Source organism: Mesocricetus auratus, unplaced genomic scaffold (assembly GCF_017639785.1).
Source record: "Mesocricetus auratus isolate SY011 unplaced genomic scaffold, BCM_Maur_2.0 Super-Scaffold_100676, whole genome shotgun sequence".
NCBI lineage: Eukaryota > Metazoa > Chordata > Mammalia > Rodentia > Cricetidae > Mesocricetus > Mesocricetus auratus.
Genome location: NW_024429266.1, coordinates 2,820,844 through 2,846,034, shown reverse-complemented (window position 1 = coordinate 2,846,034; position 25,191 = coordinate 2,820,844). Strand labels below are relative to the sequence as shown.

Here is a 25,191-nt window from a genome sequence, read left to right as displayed (position 1 = left end):
TCCTTACAATTCTGTTCTGTGCCACTCCCATCTTCCAAGTGTGGGAACTGAAGTTTGAAGAGATGGACCTAAATCTACGTAGCTTCATTTCTGGCAGTAGAGTCTTTAGAGGCTTAAGAAGCAAAGACTCCCCTCTCACATCCTACTTAGTGTGGGGGTTAGTTCCAGTTGTCAGCTTGACACACCCCATACTCATCTGGGAAGCAGGTCTCAATGCAGGATTGTTCAGATTAGGCTGGTCTCTGGGCATGTCTGTGGTAGGATGTCTCTATTAATGAGGTAAGGCAACCCAGTCTGGAAGTGGGCAGCCCCGTTCTCTGGGTTTGGGCCTTGCATTGTATAAGAGACAGCTAGCTAGCTGAGCACCAGGTGTGTGTGCAGCTACTTCTCTCTGCTCTTGTGGGTGTGAGGTGACAGGCTAGTTCAGCCTCCTACTACTGCCACCCCCCTGCTGTGATGGACAATAACCCTAGGGTGTTTCCTCACAGCAGCAGAAATGCAACCAAAACACCCAGGAAAACAGAAACTCTGGGATGGGGTCCAGCTCCCCGTGCTTCAGTGAACCCGCCAGGCAGCCGATGGGTGTGACGGTTGGGGAGCTCTGCCTTCGTGACAAACCCCATCCATTTCTTCATGTGTGAGGTAAATGCTTGGCTCCCGGGCACATGCGGATGGAGGAGCGTGTGTGTGTGTGTGTGTGCTGGATGGAGAGTGGATATTTTCTCTGTTTGACTTCCAGTCAATGTCTTAAGTCCCTTTATTCTTCTCTCTCAGTGCTGTGGGTTCCTCCCCTGACCTACCCACCAACCCCTGCTGGGTGTCCCCGGAATTTTATACCTTGTTCCTCTGTCACTCAGCGCTCTCCGTTTCTTTTCAAGCTAATGAAACTTAAGAGTTCCTGTCTGCAGGAGGCTGCCTGTTAAATAAATTTTTATTTTCCCTAACCTTTCAGTCACCATCTGAGAATGAAGAGATTGGCATGTGCGCCATTTTGAAACGGTAACACGCGTTTTATAGAAAGAGGAGGCCCCGGGTTCTAGTCCTGTGTCCCTCTTTCCCAGCCAGCTTGAACACCGCTCGCTCTACTTCCTCTTCTCCTCATCGCCGTTGGTGTCTCCTCCTACCCACCCCTTCTCGCTCAGTTGTCATAGTGACGCCTTCTCTCTTTGTGTCTCCCTGGGGGGGGCAGAGAAGAGGGGTGACCGCTTTCCCCGCCCATCATGGAGGGTCTCGGCTCACACCCCTGCCACATAAGTCATGGTTACAAGAAAAACGCAGAGAATATCTTGCTGAAGTGCACGTGTACATTGGGGCCTCACAGGACGTGAGACTCAAAGGGAGGACGGGGTGGCAGGAATTAAGCCTTCTCTCTATGGGGAGGGCAGTGTGGAGGAGGCTCGTTGGCAATGTCAGAGGACTAATACATTATTTTTACACGTGTTTTAATGCGTGTGGGTGCACGCGTGTGCCATGGCAGGTCTGTGGTGGTCAGCTGGCAGGAGTCTGTTCTTTTCTTCTACCATCTGCGTCTCAGGGCTCAGCCTCAGGTCGTCAGGCCTGGTGACAAGCACCTTTGCACTGATCTGTCTTGCTGGCTCTTTGGTAAATAACTTAAGGGGTAATAGATGGGTTTCAGAGAACATGGATTTGCCCAGAGACCAATCGGTGGCCCGAGAAGCAGTTCCCCTGGCCTCTAGGTACGGTCTGGTTTTCAGTCTCATTCCCTGTGATGTTTAATCTTCCCTGGCTAATGAAATTCCAGTGAGAAGGTTTGAAGGTAATTGCGTTCCTTGTTCTGAGATCCAGTCTCCAGGCAAATAAAGCGTTTGCTACCAGAGAGAAAGTCTCTTCCTGCTCCGTGGACGACAAGGATCAGCAAAGGTTGGCTGGGGTGGCAGGTGGCTGGGGAGGGGCTTTCTCAAGTCCCACACTGAGAGTGGCTCCTCCATGGTGGCATCCCTCCCAGCCTTCCGCCTGTCCCGTTACCCCAGGGCCCTCTCCAAACGTCGTGATTCATGGCTAGGTCTCACTTTGGGTCTACCTTGTAATTTTGCATCCACTGCTGGCCTGTTCCCACACTTCAGACCCATGTCCCTTGTCTCCTCTCTCTCTCTCTCTCTCTCTCTCTCCTCCTCCTCCTCCTCTTTCCCCTTCCATCTGCTTCCTGTCTCTGCCTGTCAGTGGCGGTGTCGACTGCCTCTCCATTTTGTCTGTCTGCCTCACTGCTTTCTTGCCACTGCTCACTGATATTTCTCCATCTCTCTGTGGTGCTGTCTGTCTGTCTGTCTGTCTGTCTGTCTGTCCGTCCGTCCGTCCGTCCGTCCGTCCGTCCGTCCGTCCGTCCGTCCGTCTCTGCTTGCTGTCTGTGTTGTGGTCCATGTGTCCATCTGTCCCCAGTCTCCGCACCACGAGTTGCCCGTTACCCTCTGCTCATCAGCTTGAACGTGGTCAGCAAAGTCCGTTCCGCTTACAGGTCACTCAGGCAGACGTCTAACTTTCTGTTCTCTGAAGAAAATCCAGCAGGGCTAGCCCCTGAAGTGGCTTGTTTGGCCAACCGCCCACTCCTGGCTTAGTCTTCTGCAGCGGAAGCCCTGGTGAGGGAAGTGGGGTTTGGAGCTACGTGATTTGCAGAAGTGGGCAGATGAGTCTAGATGGGCAGTCTGGTTGTGGCTGTAAACGTACCGTATGTGCCCTATGTGTCCTGGGACAAAACACGCACTCAAAACCGTGTCTTATTAAATTGAGCTGCTCTGGGATGCTCCTGCTGACTCTGGTGTCACGCTGTGTCCCCACAAGAACTTTTAAGTAACACAGCAGGAAAATAGAAAACTAGTTTTACGATCTTGTTTCTAATACGATTGGCTATTTGTCCGTGTGTGTTGCACATATGTGAATGCATGTTTGCATATAAATATGGGGCCCCATATGTGTAAGTGTGTTTGTGCATGTGGAGGTCTGGCATCAGGAATCATCCGTGGTTACTCTTCTGCTTCATTTGTTGAGGAAGAGTCTCTCAATCAAACCCAGAGCTCACCGATATGGCTAGCCTGGTTAGCCAGCTTGTGTTGGGGAATACCCGTCTTCACCTGTCAAAGCTGGGATTACAGTGGTCACTACACCCACCTGGCATTTTACATGGATTCTGGGGACTTAAATCTGTCCCCATGCTTGAGTGGCAAACACTTTAACCACTGTCTTAGTCAGGGTTTCTATTGCTGTTAAAAAAATATGCCAGGACCTAAAGCAATGTGGGGAGAAAGGGGTTTATTTCATTTTATAGCTTATAGTCCATCATCCAGGAAGACAAGGCAGGTACCCAAGGCAGGAACCAGAGGCAGGTTGAAGCAGAGACCACAAGGAGAACCGCTTGGTTGTCTGCTCCTCATGGCTGGCTCAGGTGCTTTCACAGCTCAGGACCACCTGCCCAGGGGTGGTATCACCCATCATGGCCTGGGTCCACACATGTCAATCATCAGTTAGGAAAATGCCTCACAGGCTTATCCACAGGCCAGTCTGGTGGGGGCATTTCTACGTTGAGGGTTCCTCTTCCCCGATGACTCTAGCTTGGGGTCAAGTTGACAAAACCCTAGCTGGCACAGCCAGTGAGCCATCTCCTTAGCCTCTACTCATTAATATATGCATTTTACGATGTATTTAAAAAAGTTAAGTATGTGTCTCTGTGTGGATATGAGCACATGTGTGTGGATGTTTGTGGATGCCAGAAGAAGGCGTTGGATGCCCTGGGGCTTGCATTATAGATGGTTATCAGCTGATCAATGTGGGTGCTGGGAACAGAACTCAGAGGTGTAAGAGCAGCACATTATCTTTAATGTCTTAGCCATATTTACAGCACCAGTAGTTACGCACATACACACACATACACACACACACACAGAGACGCACAGACACCCCCACATGCATACACACATACACACACACACACACAGACACACACATGCACGCACGCACACACATGCATCTCCCCCCCCCACCGGTTGTAAATACGAGAATGAAGTCTTTGGTTCATTAAGCCATTGAGCTGATTTTAAACAACTGACCAGGTGAACACAGATGTTGCTTAGTTTTTGGGCAGGACACTCACCTCCAGTTTATTAAACGCCATCCAGCAACAGAGCACACCTGTGCCTTCTGGCACATTTTTCGCTCCGTTCCATGCTGCTTGTGAGGCAGAGTCATCTGGTTTTACTGTTTTTTTATTTGATGCTGGATGAAGTTGCCTTTGAAACCGGGTACTTTGGGGTAACTACTCAGTAAACGAAGTGCTTGAGTTTGCTTTGGAAATTGAAAGCTCTCTCCACACTGTAATTTACAGACTCAATAATAAAAAAGTGCTTCTGTCGAGTATTAACATCACAAGCAAATAGCTGCTGAGTCTCTTGGGTGTTCAGTTTGTTTTATGCAAAAATTGGGCCCACGACAATTTAGAAGAACCGTATCCATGCGGTTTTATTGTTGGAAAACACAAGAGCAGCATGCGACTTTTCTTGTACTAAGGCCTTAGACGTTTGACCTAGGTGGACAAGAGAGCTCTGGCTTTAGTGTTTCCATACCACCTGAGTTTGCGTTCTCCCAAATGTTGCCACATTTTGACCAAATCTTTGTTAAGTGAAGCTTTTCCTTGCCAGCCGCTTTGGTTTATCCCCCGCCAGTCGCCTGGGCTCTGCTGCATTGTAGTCCCCAAATAAACACACAGGAGGCTATATTAGTTATGAAGCTGTTGGCCTTGCTTGTCTCTTACTGGCTATCTCTGCTTTAAGTAATTACCCCATAATTGTTAATCTAAGTATGTCTCTTACCGGAGAATAGTTCCGGGCTCCTACCCCATGGCGGTTACATGTTGACTCTCCTGTGTTTCTCCTTCCCAGAATCCTCCTTGACTCCTAGTCCCTCCTATCTAGATTCCTATTTGCCAGACAGTGCTTTATTAACATAAGACTTCCCCAACAAATCTTCCTTCCTTCCTTCCTTCCTTCCTTCCTTCCTTCCTTCCTTCCTTCCTTTCTTCCCTCCTTCCTTCTTTCTCCCTACCTCCTCCTCTCCCTCCCTCTCTTCTTCCCCCTTCCTCTCCCTCTGTCCCTTCCTCCCTCCCTCCCTCCCTTCCTCCCTTCCCTCCCTCCCTCCCTCCATCCCCTCCTTCCCTTTCTCCCTCCCTTCCTCCCTCCCTTCCTTCCTTCCTTCCCTCTCCCTCCCTCATCCTCTCCCTTCCTCTCTTCTTCCCTTTTCCTCTCCCTCCGTCCCCTCCTTCCCTTTCTCCCTCCCTCCCTTCCTTCCTTCCCTCCTTCCTTTTTTGTTTCCTTCCTTCTGGGAGCAGGGAGATGGCTGGTTAAGAGCATTTGTTTCTCTTGTAGAGGACCAGGTTCCATTCCCAGTACTGACATGGTAGCCCACAACTCTTTGTAACTCCAGTTCCAGCAGATTCAACGCCTTCTTCTTCTGACCTCTGTGGGCACCAGTCACATGTGTGCTACACATATATACCTGTAAGCAAAACACTCGTACACATACAATAAAAAAATTAATCTAAAAAAATTTCAAGGTGAAGTCAGGTGTGACTTGTAGCTGTAATCCGAGTCCTGGTGTGGGTGAGTCAGGGGGATCTGATTTCTGTGAATTCAAGCCTAGTCTGAACGTCACAGGGGCACAGTGAGTTCCCAGTTCCGAGCTAGCAGAGAGTTTGAGAGCAGCCTGGGCTCTACAGAATGAGAGACCCTGTCTCAAAAACTCAAGCAAGACAAAAAGTAATTCCCTAAATAGACTTTATGTATGTTCCAAAAACCCCAAAGCCTTTGCTTCCTGCTCTTTGTCTCTGCTTTGTTACATAAATCCTGCTCTTGTCACTTATTGCAACTATTATTTTTCTGTTATTTCATTGTTCTTGGAGGAAGACAAATGTATTTTTACTCATTTTTCTCAGCATGCCGATGCCCTCTGCAATCTACAATGCTGTGGCGGTTCAGGGAGATGTGTTCCTTTCCACGGGGAGCGCTGAGTTATTGGCCGTGCATTGTGTGGTAGTTACTATCCTTTAATCACCGGTGTTGGCGGGGAACAATGAGCCCGTGCAAACCTCGTGCTGGATGTGGCTTTTATCTGCGTAATTGCCCACACCGAGTCACTTCTCTGTACCATTGCTTTACTGAGTTCCTCCTTTGTTATTTGTGGTAATTATGATGAAAAGCAATTTTCTAATAATTTCTCTTTAGAATGTCTCCGTGTTATGCTTTATGGGCAAATGGTAGGTTTGGGAGGACTGTGACGATCGTTCCTGCCGTGGAATGACTGGGCTCAGGCCCCTTGGCTGAAGAGACTCCATGATGGGGGGCGGGGGGCCTTTCCAATAAGGCTTTTGCTTTTTGTCAGTGGACTGGAGGGGAAACCTCGCATTTCCGTGTGTGTGGTCTTGTGGCTGTAGACCCTCATAGTGGGGGAAGGTATGGGAGGGAGCAATACAATCAGGCTGATTCACAAAAGACCTGGAGACCCTAAGGGCCCTCAGAAGACAGCCAGTGAATGCATCACAGCACCCACGGGCAGCCAGGTTGAGCCCTCATGTTTTCTGAGCAACGCAGGGCGGGCTCAGTCAGTTCAGAGAGCGTTCTGGGAGGAGGGTTTCATCCTCAGTGTAGACAGGTGGCTGGCAGGAACTTGTAAGAAGACTGTAATCTTTCTGTGTGCATGGGCACACATGGGAACAACCGTTTACACACCATTTACCTTGTTAGGCATTGGGAGTGGTCTAGAGATGACTGCAGCCTATGAGAGGTTGGGGACACGCAGAAGTGACACGCAAATACCACGCTCTTTCAAGGGCCCTGTGTATCTGTCCAGTTTAATACTCTGGGGGAGGAGCCATTGACCCCACCACCACCCACAGAGAGATGGCTGCATAAGTAGAAAGAGTACATTTCTTTTCCGCCTTGAGAGAGGGCCTTTTTATGTAGTCCAGGATGGCTTTGAACTGGCAATCCTCCTGCCTCAGCCTCCTGGGATATTTGAGTTACAGTGTAAGCCGCTGTGTCCAGCAAGGGGATATTTCTTGACTGGACTTTGTTGGTTTCCCAGGAACACATTTAGGCATCCTCAGTGTGCACACACTGTCCACGAGCGTACAGTTGCCTTCTGCTTTTGAACTCTTAGACAAGTTTGCAATTAATTGCTCCTCACACCTCACCCCAGTCCAAGCAGTTCCACTGAGCAGCAGCCATATGCGGTGTGGCTCATCTGACCATATTTCCTTGGAAGGTTTCTCTGTCGTGGTACAGAGTCAAGCGATAGAGAGAGGGCCTTTTGCGTGGCAGCTGGCTGGTGACCTTGTGCAGGCGGTGGCGGCTTAGAGGGGGCAGAGGCACAGAAGGACTTGTTCTTTGTTCTGAGCACAGTGATTCAGAGTCAGACCTGTGGCTTCCAGCTAACTCAGGGTCTCTCCCCTTCCCCAGTTCCACAGAGGGAAAGGGACTTCACAGGACCCATGGGGATAACTTGTCATCTATGTTGTCTGTCCTTTTGAGTAGGTCTGAGGGAGGGGCAGAGTCCATTGAGACACTGTCCTCTTTTTAAGCTTTAACTTTTTAAATGTGCTTTCAACTGGAATAAAATTGCAAAAAATCACTTCCCCTGCTTTCCTTCGTCCAACCTCTCCCGGGTACCCTTCCTTGAACCCTTTCCATGTCCCCTCTCAAGTTGACCTTTTTCTCTATTGTTGTTACATACAAACTGATGTAGGTATGGACGTCTGTGCGTGCACAAATATATGTGAATACAATACAACCAGCTGGCTCCATTTTTGTTGGTGTTGTGAATACAGTTTCAAGGCTGACGACTCTGCATTGGAGAGAATCTGCTGCCATCGCTTTGCTAAACAAGGATAATTCCTAACTGCATCCTGTAACTTACCCTTACGCCCACAGATAACCTCATCCCTGGATTGGACAGCCAATAGGAGTTGTTCTCAGTCCTGGGAGAGGCTAATTCTCCTTCTAGCAGTCATTATTTACCTGCAGTTCTTTATCTACGGGCGAGACCCTTGAAATGTCCCCTTCCACATTAGAGCATCTATCTATTAACATTGCTACTGCTCCAATCTTGTTTCTGTGGACATTTCTAGGGGAGACTTCCACATCAGACTTCTTGGCATTCTGGCAATCTTCCCATCCCTTCTTCTCTCTCTGCTGTTTGCTGAGCCATAGATGTAGGAACTGTGACACAGGTGTATTCGCCGGCGCTGGGCTTCCCCACAAACTCTCGATCCTCATCTTCTGTCCAGCTGTGGTTTTCTGTGGTGTCTGCATTTTCTGTAAAGGGAAGCTGATGAGGGGTGGAAGCTGCGGTTACCTGGGGGCGTAAGGGTAAGTTATAGGACGCAGTTAGGAATTATCCTTGTCTAGCAAAGCGATGGCAGCAGATTCTCTTCTAAGACCCACGGCCTCACTAGTCCCAGGGAGCTGGGATTCCAGCACCAGGCAAGATTTCCCATCTGTTGCGTGGGCCTTAAGTCCAAGTAGAGCACTATTGGCTGCCACTCCTACCCGAGTGCCTCTTGCTGCACGTTTTAAAGCTAGCATGAAGAGTGATGAAATCCATCCTGATGTTTTTATATGCATACATTTGTTCTTATTGGTCCCTTCCCCCATATTCTTGCCCCCTCCTTGCTGGTAACCTTCTTCCCCACAAGTCCCCGTCTGCTCAAACATCATGCATATTTTATTACCCCCTTACCTCTCCCTCTTCTCTTAATATCTCTTTCTTCCTTTTCATTGTCTCCTTTCTGCCTTAAGCGCTCACGCGCACGTGCGCACACACACACACACACCCCACTTACCTAAGAGTCAGCATTTGAGAGAAAGAGCGCATTATTTGACTTTCCACATGAGGCTTATTTAACGTGACCTAGTGATCTCCAGTCCCATCCACCTTTCCATGAATGCCAGCCATGGTTTCATTTTTATTTGCAGCTGCATGAAGTTCCATGAACATTTCTTTACCCATTCATCTGCCGATGGACGTGGGTCTCTATCTTGGCTATTACGAGTAGTGCAGCCTGTGCAGGTCAGAGGAAGGCGTGCAGACATGGCTGTTCCCCTTCTACCACGTGGTTCCTAGAGACCTAACTCCGGTTGTCCGGGTTGGCAGCAAGACCCCTTGCCCCATGAACCATCTCGCCCACCTTCAAAGCCATTTAATTTTGCATTTTGGTAGAGTGGCTTTTATTCCTTAGTTGTCTGTTAGCTTTTTTTTTTTTTAATCATTGAGCAGATTCCTTGGTTCCTTGTGCAGCGTCAGGTCTGTTTTGCTAGCTGGCCTCTGTTTTGGCATCTCCAGTGCTGTGTCTGAACTCCTTATGTGACGACTGCTTAGGGCTCTCAAGATGACAGAAGCAGAAATTCTGCAGAACTAGACACTGGGCTACTGGACTGAGGTTGGCACAGCATCAGCTTCGCCACAGAGGAGGTGCGTGATAGACCCAACAGAGTCCAGGGGAGAAGAACCCGCCCCGACGGGACACTCAGGACTACAGTGTCGTCTCAGGCATGCCCAGAGTGATGCCTTGGTTATGTCAGCTACCACAAAGCAGGGGCCTTGGGGCATATAAGGTGCTGTTTTTGTTTTTAAAGAAGAAAGCAAGACAAAAGAGCTCTTACAATGCTAGCAGAGGCTAGGGGGCTCACACTGTCTCCTCTGTGGGTATTTGTGGGGCTCTCCAGGGAGATCAGAGAAGTGTGGGTGACTTAGAGCCCTGGTCCTTGTTACTGTATTAGAGCCCATTTGCTCTTGTGTCTTCTGGGCTTTCACTCAAATGAGCTATCTGGGGCGGTCACGTGAAGATCAAGGTAATGTATCGGCACGTCGCTGTTAGATTGTATCGCAGAGCTTGGCAGCTCTGTTGTCTTCCCCCAGAGCCTTGACTTTGGCTTCTAGACCACGAGTTGCTGTCCTTTTTCTGAGAACTGGCAGACCAGAGACGAAGGGTCATTCACAAGCAGGCTGTGAGTCACAGAGGAGTCGCCTAGCCCAAGCTTTGTTTTCATCCTCTCCACGTGGAGGCTGAGGCAACTGTGGGACCAAAATGCAGAGCTGAATCTTCATAGAGTGGGATCTCCACAGAGCGGGGTCTTCACTGTGGGGCCTTTGCAGAGGAATGGAGTCTTCATAGAGTGAGGTTTACAAAGACTGTCTTCACAGGATGGGGTCATCACAGAATGAGGCCTTCACAGGCACAAACCTGCGCACACATCCAGCAGGACCTCACTGTAGTGCTGTGCTGCGCTGTGTCAGGCTGGCAGAGGGCCGCCAGCTTTCACACTTGTGTTGCTTGGCTTTATGGGTCAGCTTGACTGGGTCTTGAGCTGCCCGCTCCTGGGTATGAGGGTGCTTTTTGGATGAGCTCGACAATTCTGTATGAATTTTAAAGATCATCTTTATATTTCTTTGCAAAGGGCATTAGAATTTTGACCGAGATTGCATTGGACCTGCAGGTCACTTTGGGCGATATGGCCTCTTAAGTGATGGGAATTCCTGTAGCCCCTGGACCCTGGCTGTCTCCCCACTGGTTTGCATGGGAGGTGATGCCTTTTTGGGGCTCTGGCCGAGAAGTGGGCTGCTTTCCTGATGTTTTGCTTGGCTTCACGTTTTGTTTCCATTTGCTGGGTAACAGCACACCCTGAAGTCACTCAGGTCTGGATGTGAGGAGAGCGCCTGTGCTGTTGCTACCTCATCGTCACTCTCTTGGTTGGCAATGCGGCCAGCCAGAAGGAGGACTGAAAGCCCTTAGGTGAGCAGGGCTTGCTGTCTTGCTCACGCTAGCATTTAACTCTACTTTTACTTTTTAGACTCTGCCTTTCTGAGCCTGTCTGTCCTATGGCAGGTAGATGTCTAGACTCCTCTGTACAGGAGTTTTTTTGCGGGGGGGTAAATGGTTGGCTTTTTTTAGGGGGTTCCCGTTAGTACTGGTTAGGTCTCTGTTATGATAAACACCATGACCAAAAGTCGCTTGAGGAGGGAAGAGTTTATTTCACCTCACAGGTACAGTCCACAATCAAAGAGGAGCGAGGGCAGGACCTCAAGTCAGGAACCTGGAGGCAAGGACTCAAGCAGAGGCCGCGGAGGACACTGCTTACTGACTTGCTCCAACATTTTCTCCTTTGCCCTTTTTATATAACCTGGGGCCTCCTCTTACCCAGGTACGGCACCACCCACGGTGAGCCTGGCCCTCATACAATAGTCATTAACCAAGAAAGTGCCTCAGGACTTGCTTATAGGCCCACCTGATAGAGGCATCTTCTCAGTTGACGCTCCCTGATCCTTGATAGACAGACACCAGCCAGCACCCTGGCTCATCTTTGCATCCTTCTCTCCACAGTCACGTTCACGTAAAACAAATGATGCTTGCAAGGACTCTGGTGAGTCACATGCCCAAAATGTGGGCCATTGTCTTCCTGCCTCCAGTCCCCGGGTGCCCAGGAACTGTAGGGACCAAGTTTATACTTGATCAACTCATGTTCTGTTCTCTTGGATTAAACAGAACTTGGACCCTCCCCCAGCCCCGACTCTGGACAAGCCTTTCTTGTTCTGTTTCTGTTTCTCTGTCCTCCGTATAATTCCTTGCTCCCTCTGTGTTTCTGTCCCTTCCTCCCTTCTATCCATCTTCTCGATACCCCCACCTACGCTATTTAATTCCCCCCACGCCAGTTGATCCTAGCGTTGGGCAGTCTGAGATGGGCTTGACTGTAGGATCTGCTATAACAACCGTCCGCTTGTACAGATCCATCAGCCACGGGGAAGATGGCAACTTCAGTGCCCCTCCCAACACCAGGGGAGCCGAGGGGCCCAGAAGTGTGTCACCCAAGGTGGAGTTCTCTCCCACCCCCGAGAATCAAACGGAGGCAGGCACAAGTCTTCCCTTCTCATCTCCCGTCTCTCGTCCCATCTGTCCCTTCTGTGACTGTGTGGAGGAATATTCTGGAAATAGATCAGCATTCTACACCCTAAGAAGGCGTTTTCAAGCAAGGGGAAGAGACTCAGGCAACACGGAGAAGCCAGCCTCTGGAGAAGGAGCACCCTTTGCCACGTCCTGAGGGCACCTTTGTGCACCATAATAGATGATGGCGGGGTGGACCGCTGATTCCCCTGCTAAAAGTCTCATTGCGTTTAGAGTTCCAGGGGCAGATAAATCACAGACCTGGTTTGGTTTTAGTACTCATCGGAGCCAGGAGACTATGTGACAGAACGATGGAAAGCATGGACTTTGAAGTCATATGGACCCCCAGTTTTGAGCCCCAACTTCACGTGAATTTAACCGCCTATTGGGTGTCCAAAGAGACTCAAGTTTCCCCACGAATCGGATGATGAAATCTGTAGTGCTTCATTAGGAATACCACTCCATAGAGGTTATTGAAAAGGTTAAAAAGTATCTAATCTTAAGGTAAAGCCTGACTCAGAGCAAATACCAGCTAATGGCCCCCGACCTCAGTGATACCATTAATAGCACTTCCTTCATTCCTAGTGACGCACGGCAGATCACAGGGGTGTGCGGGTGCCCCTCACATACAGACTGCTCTGGGAAGTAATGTTCAGGTCATTGCTTACAGCTAGGGCTAAAAGGGAACACATGTGTTAGGAATGGGGGGGGGAGGAGATAGTGTCATGAGTGTTGGGGGCTTTGTGCTGGGGTGGGAGCTTTCTCCCTTTCTCTCCGAGTCCTCTGGTAGAGGAGCTCCGTAGACCTTCCCCATGTGGTGGTGAGGGCATCCTGCTTTCTTGGGAGCTATGGACTCTTGCAGGGCGTTGCAGTTATGGTCCCGTTGCTGTGATGAGATGCCACGACCAAGCCAACTCACAAAAGGAAGTAGTTAGTTGGGGGTTTGCTTCCAGTTTCAGAAGGTTAGTTCATGATCGTGGCAGGGAGTATGGTAGCAGGCAGGCGTGGTGCTGGGGTGGTAGCTGAGAGCTCACATCTGATCCACAAGGTGGAGATGAGAGAGGGAGGGAGGGAGGGAGGGAGGGAGGGAGAGAGAGAGAGAGAGAGAGAGAGAGAGAGAGAGAGAGAGAGAGAGAGAGAGAGAGAGAGAGAGAGAGAGAGAGAAAACTGACCTGACCTGGCATGGGCTTTTGAAACTTCAAACCCCACCCTGAGTGATACTCCTACTTCAACAAGGCCATGCCTTCTAACCCTTCCCAAACAGTTCCACCTAGCTGGGGAACCGAGCCTTCAACTAGATGAGTCTATGGGGGCCAGTCTCGTTCCAGCTGCCACACAGAGTAATCAGAGGAGGGACGCATTTGGGGCTTCTAAATTGCTTGCGTGTATGTGAGTGTTCGTGTGCGGTGTGGGTGCTTTGCCGACTGGTGTGTACGCCAGGCCCTCTGGTTCAGGGAGCCCCCCCACCTCTGCCTGCCTCTCCCTACCTGTGTGCTGGGGCTGACAAACACCGGCTCTGCATGGGTTTTAGGGGTCCGAGTTCTGCTTCTCGTGCCTGAACAGCAAATGATTGATTTTCTGAGCCGCCTCCCGAGGCCCCTGTCTTTCTATTATTCTGGGAGTCCTCATGTAGCCAAAGCTGGCCTCGAATGTGCTCTGTGGCCAAGAATGTTGAGCTCCAGGTCCTTAGCCTCCTAAGTGCGTGATCACAAGGACTGTCGCATGTGGCTTTGTTTCGTTTATGAGGCAGGGCCTTGCTCTATAGCCCCGGATGCCCTCGCTCTATAGCCCCGGATGCCCTCGCTCTATAGCCCCGGATGCCCTCGCTCTATAGCCCCGGATGGCCTCGCTCTAAAGCCCTGGATGCCCTTACATGGCCGTCTTTCTGCGTGGCCTCCCGGTTGCTGGGATGACAGGCACGCGTCGCCTGCTTCCCTAGGTGGATGCGCACAAGTCCATTTGTCTTGGCATTTCCTTGTGCTCAGGGACCGTGTCTCACAGTCTGATCGCCCTGATGGTCCTGCCTTGTGCTCAGTTACCTATGAAGTACGTACGTAAGCATGGGTGCGATGGAAGCCAGGAGCTGGCTGTAAGCTTTCATTAGAAGCTGATCTGTGAAGGTAGGAGGTGCACGCCTTCACGCTTCGAAAGCTGTATTTATGTTCTTTTTAAGTAGACCAAACAGGGCCATCCGTATGTCTCAGTGGGTAAAGGGGCTGACCGTGGAAGCTCGGCAACCTGAGTTTGAACCCTAAAAGTCCGTGTCAAGGTAGAAGGGACGAACAGACCTGTAAGGCTGTCCTCTGACCTCTACAGGTACTCCATAGCACGAGTGCCCAAGCACACATCATACGCACAGCAGCAACAACGGTAATAAAGACAGTTATAACAGTGATAATGAGGTTAATAATGATAGTAATAAACAGAGATATTCTCAAGAAAGACGATTCCCACCCTCCCCAAAGGGCTCAGTGTGGCCTCTGGCGTCTCTCTCTCTCCTTGCCTTTTCCATGAGCGGTAAAACATCCTCTATCTTTGGTGATTTTTTTCTTTTATGAAATGTAATAATCTTTATAAACCTGCCAAATAAGAAATAAACTCATCTGCAGAGGGCAGAGCAGCCTGTCCGACTCCATGAAGACAGGAAGAGTGGTGACCTGCATTGTGAGTGAATTATAGATGCTGTCCTCGGGGCCAAGGCATGGCTCAGTGGGTAAAGTGCCTGCTGCAAGTCTGAGGGCCTCATTCTTGGCTACACTGCATCCTTGTCTACACTGCATTCTCATCTACACTGCATTCTCATCTACACTGCATTCTCATCCACAGTGCATTCTCGTCTACACTGCATTCTCATCCACACTGCATTCTCATCTACACTGCATTCTCGTCTACACTGCATTCTCATCTGTACTGCATTCTCATCTACACTGCATTCTTATCCACACTGCATTCTCATCTGTACTGCATTCTTATCTATGCTGCATTCTCATCTACACTGCATTCTTATCTATGCTGCATTCTCATCTACACTGCATTCTCACCTACACTGCATTCTTATCCACACTGCATTCTTATCTATGCTGCATTCTCATCTACAGTGCATCCTTGTCTACACTGCATTCTCATCTACAGTGCATTCTCATCTACACTGCATTCTTATCCACACTGCATTCTCATCTACACTGCATTCTCATCTACAGTGCATTCTCATCTACACTGCATTCTTATCCACACTGCATTCTCATCTACACTGCATTCTCATCTACACTGCATTCTTATCCACACTGCATTCTTATCTATGCTGCATTCTCATCTACACTGCATTCTCATCTACACTGCATCCTTGTCTACACTGCATTCTCATCTACACTGCATCCTTGTCTACACTGCATTCTCATCTACACTGCATTCTTATCCACACTGCATTCTCATCTACACTGCATTCTTATCTACACTGCATTCTCATCTACACTGCATCCTCATCTACACTGCATTCTCATCTACACTGCATTCTTATCCACACTGCATTCTTGTCTACACTGGGAAGGGTGGGATGCAGTGGTGTATGCCTTCAGCTCCAGCACTGGGGTGGGCAGTAACAGGTGGATCCCTGGAGCTCACTCACCAGCCAGCCTGGCAGAGTCTCTGAGCTCCATGTTCAGTAAGCGACCCTCTCTTAAAAATTAGGTGCAGAGCAGTCAAGGAAGATACCTGCTGTCTAGCTCTGACCTCTACATGCATACATACATGCATACACACATGCACACATCCACTATATGCACACACACACACACACTCATCATACATGTGCACATATCCACTACATGTATACAAACACTCAGGCACCCAAGTGTGCACATCCACACAGACAGGTACACACACACTTAATGAACTTGCTTTGCGTTGTTGATGTGTATTCAGTGGCATGGAAAATCAGGGACTGACCATGCTTCGTAGGAACTCACTGATGCACACATAAATATAAAAACGCTATTCTAGAACAAATTAGCCTCCCAGTCAGAAAGAGGCATTATTTCACTGAACACACGCACACACACACACACACACACACACACACACACACACACACACACGAGATGTATGGTCTCCCATTTACAACAGGAAAGGGTATGTATATATTTCTTGTAGGGGGTGAGATATATGGGAATGTGTGCAGAGGAGGGAGCCAGGCTAAAATAATGGTTATGTTGAAGACTCATGCTTTATCTGTTCAATTTAAATTATTGAGATCAAAAGAGGGACACTTGATTTCCTGAGCACAAAAGGTACTGATGACTTTTGATTTTCAAAACATTAGAACCATGACAAAACAACTAAGCCAGCCTTCGTGTCTGCTTCCTTAAACCCCGGCCCCCGAGTGAGAGGGAGGCTGGCTGCCGTCATGCAGCTCTGTGGTGTGAGCCCCTTGATGGCTCTCTACAGAGGTCTCAGGAGGAAGGTCTGGCCACTGTCCTCTTGAGGTTTCTCCCGCGTGTCCTGTGAGGTGGCATGCCACCTTCTTCCCTCGCTCCCGTAGAAAGGCCTTGTAGAATGTTCCAGGCTAGTCAGGGTCAGCAAAGCCAATTTGTGTCCTTTGGCCAAGAGAATAAGGCTAAGGTGCCACGCGGAGCCCAGAAGAAACTGCTCTGCCTCTTCTGCTTTGTATTATGGCTGTGCTTCCAGAGGGATGAAAACTTAGGGCTTGACCCTGTCTCAGAGGAACTCAGCAGACTCCTGTGGGTTCCTGGGTTGGTGGCTAAACACGATTCCTTTCCTAGGACACACTGGCCTTGGTCAGCGTGTGGTACGTTGATAATTTCTAGTTCCAAAGCTTGGTTCTCCCTCTTCCTCCTGGGGACATGGTTCTGCATGGGCAACTGTACCTATAAGCACCAGGACTGCCAGAATGATTCGTGTCAACTGATGTCCTGCCTCATGCGCGCTCTCTTTCTTGTTTTGAAACAGATACGAATTTTGTGTTGGGGAACGCCCAGATAGTGGACTGGCCCATCGTGTACAGCAATGATGGATTCTGCAAACTGTCTGGCTACCACCGGGCAGAGGTGATGCAGAAAAGCAGCGCCTGCAGGTACCCGCGGCAGCCCCTGGGGAGTCCCGAGGGGCGTCTCTTGGAAAAGGGGAGACTGCCTTGATCTCGCTCTCTGTTTCTGGTGAAATTTTAGTCCGTGCATGTGCTGGAAAAGCCACTGGAGATGTAGGACGTGGTTCCTGCCACTGACAAAGCAGCAGTCAGTAGGGTGGAGAATGGAGAACAGAAAAATCTATATGACGTTGTCTTAGGGTTTTTATTACTGTGAAGAGACCCTATGGCCACGGCAACACTTGTAAAGAAAGTTTAATCGCGAGCGGCTCGCCTACAGTTTCAGAGATTCAGTCCGTTATGATCATGTCAGGGAACATGGGGGCGTGCAGGCAGCGCGGTGCTGGAGCCAAGAGGGCTCAATCTTGCAGGCGACAGGAAGTCGACTGGCCATCACACGGAGGAAAGCTTGAGCGAGAGACCCCAAAGCCCGCCCCCAGAGCGATGCACTTCCTCCAAGAAGACAACACCTCCTAATAGTATCACTCTCTTTGGGGGGCCACGTTTTTGACCCACCATAGATGTGAACTCAAAGGTTTATGAGGTTTAGACAGAATGTAATGTAAGAGAAAATTAAACAGAATTTAATGTAAAAAATGCAGCTTTTGATGATTACATTTAAAAATTTTAAATCACTTTAAGTCAAGGCAGCTGTGTAGCTCAGGCTGGCCTCACACTTGCTAGCTAGCCAAAGATGACCTTGAGCTTCATGATGTACCTGCCTCAGACTCTCCCAGGTGCCGAGATTATAGACAGGTGTGTGCCGGTACGCACTGTATATGCAGGCCTGGGAACTGAACCTGGGGGCTCGTGCTTCTTAGACAAGCACACGCTCTACCAACTGAGCTACATCCCCAGCCCCAATTTTTAAAGCTTTATGAACACTTTACAGAGGGTAATTACAAGCTAAGGCCTCGTTCATTCATCTTTTCCGCAGCCAGAGTTCTTTAGGGGAGAAACCACACTGTCATTTGTTGTGTTATATGCACAGCTGTGTATTTGGTATAGACGCCTCAGTACCTTGAGCCTGGATGTGAGAAAAGCTGTTTCCAAGGTGCTGGGCTGGCACGCATCCTGGACTCTGCCAGGCGTTCCTCTGCAGCCATGGCTGGGTCTTGGCTCGGCACCTTCTGTGGTATATTCACGGAATGGAACCATCATCTAAACCAAGAAGTAAACTCATCATGGAGTGCGGAGATGCCTGCCCTGCCCTGTGTTTTCATGTATTAGAGCAGCCACATTAACTGCTGGCAAACTGTTACGGACAATATTTGAATTCTGTTAGATTCTAGGTTGTTGAGCCTGACAGATGGGCAATTTGACTTTGCTTACTGCTATAGATTTGGAAATCGTGTCTCCAGTGCACATGAATGTCCTGCATTCTCTGTGTGCTGCTTTCCACTGAGTATCTCTGTCTTTATCCGCCCACCTCCATCTGCAGATTGACAACTGACAAGTCTCGGGAGTTAGCTTCACTTTTTAGCATGGTTGGAGCGGCGTTTCCTGTTTCCCTCTTTCCCTTCTGACTGCACTCACCTATGGGACAGCAGAGGTGTTCCCTTGATGAGTTTGCCAACTCTTCTTTTCTGCAGTTCTAAGCAATGTATTCAGTGGCAACACCTGAGCACTCCCCTCCTGTCTGTTTCCACGGCAGTCGTGGTAGATCAGGCCTTCTCTTTTTCTTATTTCTGCACAGCAGACATTTGTATTCTGGTGTCCAGTAGAGGAAATGTTCGCATAGTAGTGAGCTGCGGCTTGGAGGAGTCTGCGAGCCTAGTGCAAATGGGTGTAACCCTACACTTCATCTGTGGGGACTCAGACAGTGGCTCTGCTTGCCTGTGAGGAAGCTACAGCTGTGGGTACCAGCACTTCCCTTAAATGAATGCCACTGTTTCAGAGAAATGTTTCAGAGAAAGAGGGAGACGGAAAGGGAGAGGGGGAGGGGGAGGGGGAGGGAGAGAGTCATAGTCATCTTGTTCCCAGGTTGAGATGATTTAGTCTTGATCTATTCTTCTTTGTAGAGATAGCTCCAAGCTCTCTTTTCCATTTCCCTGGCATCTAGATTGTAAGTACATTTCCAAAGCCTAAAGCACTACATGAACCGCTACATTGAAGTCCACACAGTCAGTCACACCTCTCAGTGGCTAGAAGGAAGATGGAATGACAGAGTGATGCCAGAATCAGAAAATAGCACCTAGGGCTTTCCTTACCAAATGCCGGAGCTGGAAATCCTGGAGTGAGCCTTGGTCCAGTGTCCAGCCAGCATTGGACTTGACTGGAGGTTTGGTCTAGGTCAGGAATTGTACTTGATAGTACATTTATTTCATTTTGTTTTTTGAGGTTCTTTGGGCTAAAATCCCATGATTCCTTGAGTCAGGTTTTCATGAGAAAGCCAGAACACATTCCGTGTGTGGCATTAGAAGATGGGAAATGCATGGTTTGGAGCCCACATTCCCATTTCTGCACAGCCTCAGGCTGTAGGCAGGGATCATTACAGTTTTCCCTTGTGGCCGGAAGGCCTGGGTCTGTGAGGGGTGCTTGCTGGACTCCGGTGGTGGTGTCAGAACTTACCTCTCTTGTCCATTTCCCCTTGCATTTGTATGTATGTGTGTGTGTGTGTGTGTGTGTGTGTGTGTGTGTGTGTGTGTGTGTGTGTGTCCAGTGCCCTTGTTCATCTTACTTAGTTGAGGGTTTATTCTGCTCCTGGAGGACGAGCCTTGGTGACTGGGACTCAGGAAAATGGGACGGTGCTGGCATCTTTCCTGCCTCTGGTGAGAACCAGGGCTCACAGGCAGTGCCCTACCATCCTGAGATTTTCTCTGATCTTTTTACACGCTGTTCAGCTATTTCCTGAGGCTGCTTTATCCAGCAGGAGGATGTATTATTAAAGACCTGGAGGGTTTTATTTTCTCACTGTTTTTGACCCAGTGCTGTTGTCTTTTCCAGAGGGTGAGGAGGCAGGAAAAAAGCTGCGCAGGCAGCGGCAGAATCTTCTGTCTTTCCTTAGCTGTGTCTTGGAGCTAGAGCATCAACATGTACCCCTTTCTTATCTGGTAACTTCTTGTGCCCCTCCCCCCCAAGCTTATTTTGTCAGGAATTAGAAGAAAACCTCCATGGTTCAAGTTTACCCAGTCATTTTCCCCAGAAATCTGGAGTTGTCTTTCTAAGATACAATCTAACTACTTCTCCTTTGTTTAAACCCATCCCCGGGCCTTCCACTTGGTCACAGGCTAAAACGTCATTTACCTTCATGGCCGAGAATGCCACACTCTCTTCTATCATCTCCATGTTCTCTATTGCAACATTTCCCTTCTCTGTCTGTAGTCCACGGGAACTGATGCACATCCAGGTTCTGGAATGACCTCTTAAGTTTGTAATTGTCACACATCACAAGTCTTCCCGACCAAGCAGAGGACCTGCCTGAGGCACTGGTTCTAGTTCCAGATCTACCAGTTTCCCATCTATGTCTGCCCTTAGAGGCTTAGTTTTTAGGGGAAGAAATGGAGACTTAAAAAAAAGAAAAACACAGTTAAATCAGCAAATCTCCTTAAATTCAATTTAATGTTTTCATTGTGTGTGCGTGTGTGTTCATATGTGCATGTATGTGTATATGATTGTATGTGTATGTTTGTGACTGTTTTTGTGTGAATATATAGTCATGTATGTTTACATCACGTGTATCCACATCATGTGAATCCATGTGTGTATGCATGTATGTGTGTTTGTGAATTTTTTTGGTGTGTGTGTAGTGTTCACATGTGTGTATGAATGTATGCGTGCTCATGTGTGTATGCGTATTCATATATGTATGTGTATTCAGTGCTTGATGTGGAACAGACATTTAACATGTGCTTGCAGACAGATGAACACTTGTTGAGTTGCTAATGTGCTTTCTGGTTGACTTTCAGTTTTATGTATGGAGAGCTGACCGATAAGGACACGATTGAAAAGGTGCGCCAGACCTTTGAGAACTACGAGATGAATTCCTTTGAAATCCTGATGTACAAGAAGAACAGTGAGTATCAGACATCTCTGAGCTCTGCTTTCTTGTGCTTAGAGAGGTGTTCTCATCTCTGTTGCTGCTTGATTTTTCTCCTTTTCCATCTAGTTACTGGAAATAATTGTGTGTCACTAACAAGACTTCATCCGTTTTTCTCTTAACTCAGTGCTTTTCCTATCTGTTTATTTATGAATTGCTGGTGGAAGGTGCCAGGAGTTCTCATGACGACCCCAGGAGACAGTGCTAACAACAGGGCATTGTGCATTTGCCTTTGTTTTGGCTACGGTTACTTCCAACAAGTATATAAGGATGTCCGTAGCCATGCACAAGTGTAGGATTTGCTTTTTTCTTAGGAGGATCCTTGCTCGACAGAGGTGAGCTATCCTGAGAAGTGAGGAAGGTGTAGCTCATGCTACAGCCAGACTCCTCGGTTCTGTTTTGTGGGCTGTGCTGTAGATCGAACTCAGAGATTTGTGTGTGCCAGGCAGGTGTTCTACCAATGGAGCTACACCCTCAGACCCCTAAACCTGCTTTGCTTATAAATACTTCTACTCTTTGATTGAGGAAGACACCTGATGTAAACCTCTGGTCTATTCCACACCCATGTACAATATTTGCACCTACACACATGTATATACAACACAGATAAATATGCATATATATACATGCATGTCATACACATATACACATACACACAGAGGCCAGTGAAGAATCCTGCCTTTTACAAAAGTAGGGTTGATTGGAAAGTCATTGGGTCAAGTCACATTTATGGGTGGCCCAGATGGGGCACTAGGGTGTGCTTACATGGCGGTATTCCAGGATCAGCGATTGCTAGTTTGACTTGGAAAGCCAAGGGCACGTGCTGCCTTCATCTGGAAGAATGCTGGGACTCCTCTTGTCTGTCTGGAATGCTGGGTCAGGAAAGTGAGGGCACTGCTTGCTTGGTGGTCATGTAGATGGTGACTGGAGAGCGGTGCCCTAGTCATGAGCATGTTCAACGGCACTGCTCCTGCAAATTATCCTCAATCTAGCTCATTAGTACTTCCCCCTTCTACCCATCTTTAGCAATAGGAGGGAGGAGGGGGGTAAAGGATTTCGAGGGGCTTCTACCCTGGTCCTTCCACGAGGATGGAACACAGACCCAAGGCACAGTTCTGAGTAGAAGCATATCCTCAGCGGCCTTCCCACGGAGGGGGTACAGGCTGCACATATGCCCTGAGTTAATAGAGTAAAGGCTGTGGCTTCCCACACCGGAGCTTTCACGTACTGAACAGTGTGACTTGCCCCATGGCACAGAACGCTAATTGGTAGGTTTATCACACAAAGAATGCCTCACTTTTCTATTTTACTTAAGAGTTTTAAAGCCTCATTAGACTATACACTCAACTTGCTCAAATTCAACTACGCATTCGGAACAAAACAGAGCGAAGGAGACAAAATTTAAATTGTTAAGTGGTTTCACTTGTATTTGGTTTATTTATTCTGTGTGTTTTTCACATCATGCATTCTTGACCCCCATCCATTCCCTACCCCCCTCAGCCCCTGCAACTCCCCACCTGAATAAAACGAAGTTCAAGAGGAAAAAAAAAAGAAGAAGAAAATAAAATGAGGAAAATAAAGAAAAGGGAAGGAATTAAAGATTTCGTCATGGAAGCCGCAGTGTGACCCAACAAGTCATGCTGTATAAACCCTTTGACCAAGTATCTCTACTTGCAAGTGTTAATTGCAAAGAGTCCCTGGTCTGGTTCGAGGTCCCTGGTCTCCACTACATGTTCAATGCTGCTCCCACCCCCGACTCCTCCTGGATGTTCCCCTGCCTGTACTGTGGAGATCCTGCAGCTTTGGGTCAGTGCGTCAGGTCCCTTCACGTGTTCCAGAAGGTCGTAGCTGGGGTGGATGCTGGGCAGCTCCCCCATGCTCACAACTTTGGGGCTGGCTCACCCACACCCGCACTAACAGGGTTGGTTCTACTGTGTTGCCCTGGTGAGGTACGGGGCCCACTCTCCTGAGTGTTGTAGCTGGTGGGGGAGTGATTTAAATTTCCATTCCCTCCAGTAGGCACAGCCCCCAGAGGTAGGAAAGATGGGAGAGGGGGCTCCTTGCTCTTTGACGCTGAGGTCCTGCAGGGTGAGCACCTCACTTCACTGGAAGTGACTCTTGATTCTTGTGTTGGTCATCTGAGCTTTAGGAAGGCAGGCGCTCTCCATGCAGGCTGACTAGATCACCTGCCTGGCCACTAAATGATCCACATGTGTCCCCACACCAGAGTGTGGTAGACTTATGGAGGGACAGATGACAGTCTCTGAATTAGCTTACTGACCTGAGCTCTTCTGTGAGGCTGATGCTAAAACTCTTCCAGAGTCATGTGTCACACCTGATTCTCACTTCTGTGGGAAACTTGGACGGAAGACTATTGAGAGCAGTGCGGAGGCTGGAGACCTCAGTTGTGAAGTTTCAGAGGAAAGTTGAAAGCCTCTACCGGGGCTACTTGTTATTTTGAATTAAGTGTCTGTGGTTCTGGTTAGCTGGGGCTGAAGAATCATCTGTGGCTAACAAGAAACCTGAACTAGTAAATCGAAACCTTGCTTTGCTGGACTGCTTGATGCTGGCCAGCGGGAGCTGAGAAATTAGCGGCGACTCAGAAGAGACTGGCATCACTGAGGTGAAATCTTCCGGAAAGTGTTTCCTGAGAGTACAGAGAAGCTGTGCTTTAGAAGCCACCAAGGTTGTAACTTGTTCGTGCTGGCTGCTGGACTTGGAAATATTGAGTTCACCCAGGTGGTGCTGGTTTTGAAGGCACGAAGGGGTCCTGAAGAGCAGCTGAGGCTTGGCACTGTGAGAGGCCATTGGTGAAGCTGCAGCCTCAGCAGCCGTTGAAGGCCCAGGACTGAAGGGGTCATGCAGAGAAGTTGAAGTTTGGCGCCACGAAGAGAGCCTATGGTGAAAGTGCAGCCCAGTTGCAGGAAAGACCCCAGCGTTTTGGGGACACCAGGACCATGGGATGACCACCAAGGACAGCAGCAGCAGCTGTGGAGTGGAGCCAGCAGGAGCCTAGAAGACAGCTGTGTGTGCTGCAGAGGACGGAGCTGGAGAAGCGACCCAAGCCCCTAGGAGGAGCCCGGAAGATTGTGGGTGGGGCCAATGGACGGTTGGGATTTAGTTTTGCCTGGATTTGGTTGTGACTGTGCCCTGATTTTTTCCTTGAATTGAAGGCCTTGAATTTTTAAAGACTTTGGATTTTAAAAGAGATAGGTTATTTTAAAGGGACTGAAATTTTAATGTGTTTGAATTTGTAAAGGCCGTGGGACTTTTAAAGTTATTTATGTTTTTGCTGTAAGATCTTGGAGACGATTAAGAAAGGAAGAGTTGCGGCTTAATAGTGGTGTGTTTGTGTGTCAAGTTGTACTGGGTGGTTTTGTGTGTCAGCTTGACACAAACTCGAGTCATCAGAGAGGAAGGAGCCTCAGTTGAGGAAATGCCTCCTTGAGATCCAGCTGTAAGGCATTCCATTGTGGGTGGTGTCATCCCTGGACTCGTGGTCCCCGGTTTCCATAAAAAGAGCAGGCTGAGCAAGCCACGGGGAGCAAGCCAGTAAGCAGCTCCCCTCCATGGCCTCTGCATCAGCTCCTGCCTCCAGGTTCCTGCCCTGCTTGAGCTCCTGTCCTGACTTCCTTAAGTGATGCTTTTTGGTCTTTGTGTTTTGTCACAGGGACAGAAACCCTAACTAAGACAGGGGTCAGAGACCCTTTTCACAGGGTCACCTGAGACCACTGGAAAACACAGATGTTTACATTACAATTCGTAACAGTAGCAAAATTATAGTCATGAAGTAGCAGCAAAGATAATTTTACGGTTGTGTGTATTCCACAACACGAGGAACCGTGTTAAGTTCCATTCTTCTACGAGGAAGACGGAGAAGCACTGGTCTAGGAGGAAGAACCTTGATAGAGGAAATAATCACTCCGGGCGGGTGCTGAGGTTTCATAGCCCGGCTCCACTTCCTGTTCCTTTTCTGCGTGTTGACTTGCCAGCCCATGCTCTGCTGCCCTATCCTCTCTGCCCTGAAAACTGCCTGGAACTGCGAGTCCAGACAAGCCATTTCTCCTTGAAGTCGCTTATCTCAGCAACAGGCAGGAAACTAACACACCGGGTGTT

The 25,191-nt window shown here is 48.8% G+C and overlaps 1 protein-coding gene across 2 annotated transcripts in view; it reads left to right on the top strand.

The window, feature by feature from the left end:
- The window catches only part of Kcnh1 (potassium voltage-gated channel subfamily H member 1), a 285,008-nt gene that overhangs the window by 10,357 nt on the left and 249,460 nt on the right, over window positions 1-25,191 (top strand). For both annotated transcript variants that reach the window (XM_005082858.4, XM_005082857.4), the window contains exons 2-3: window positions 16,901-17,024; window positions 20,945-21,051. In XM_005082858.4, the coding sequence (XP_005082915.1) occupies window positions 16,901-17,024; window positions 20,945-21,051 (231 nt within the window). The remainder of the gene's footprint in view (window positions 1-16,900; window positions 17,025-20,944; window positions 21,052-25,191) is intronic.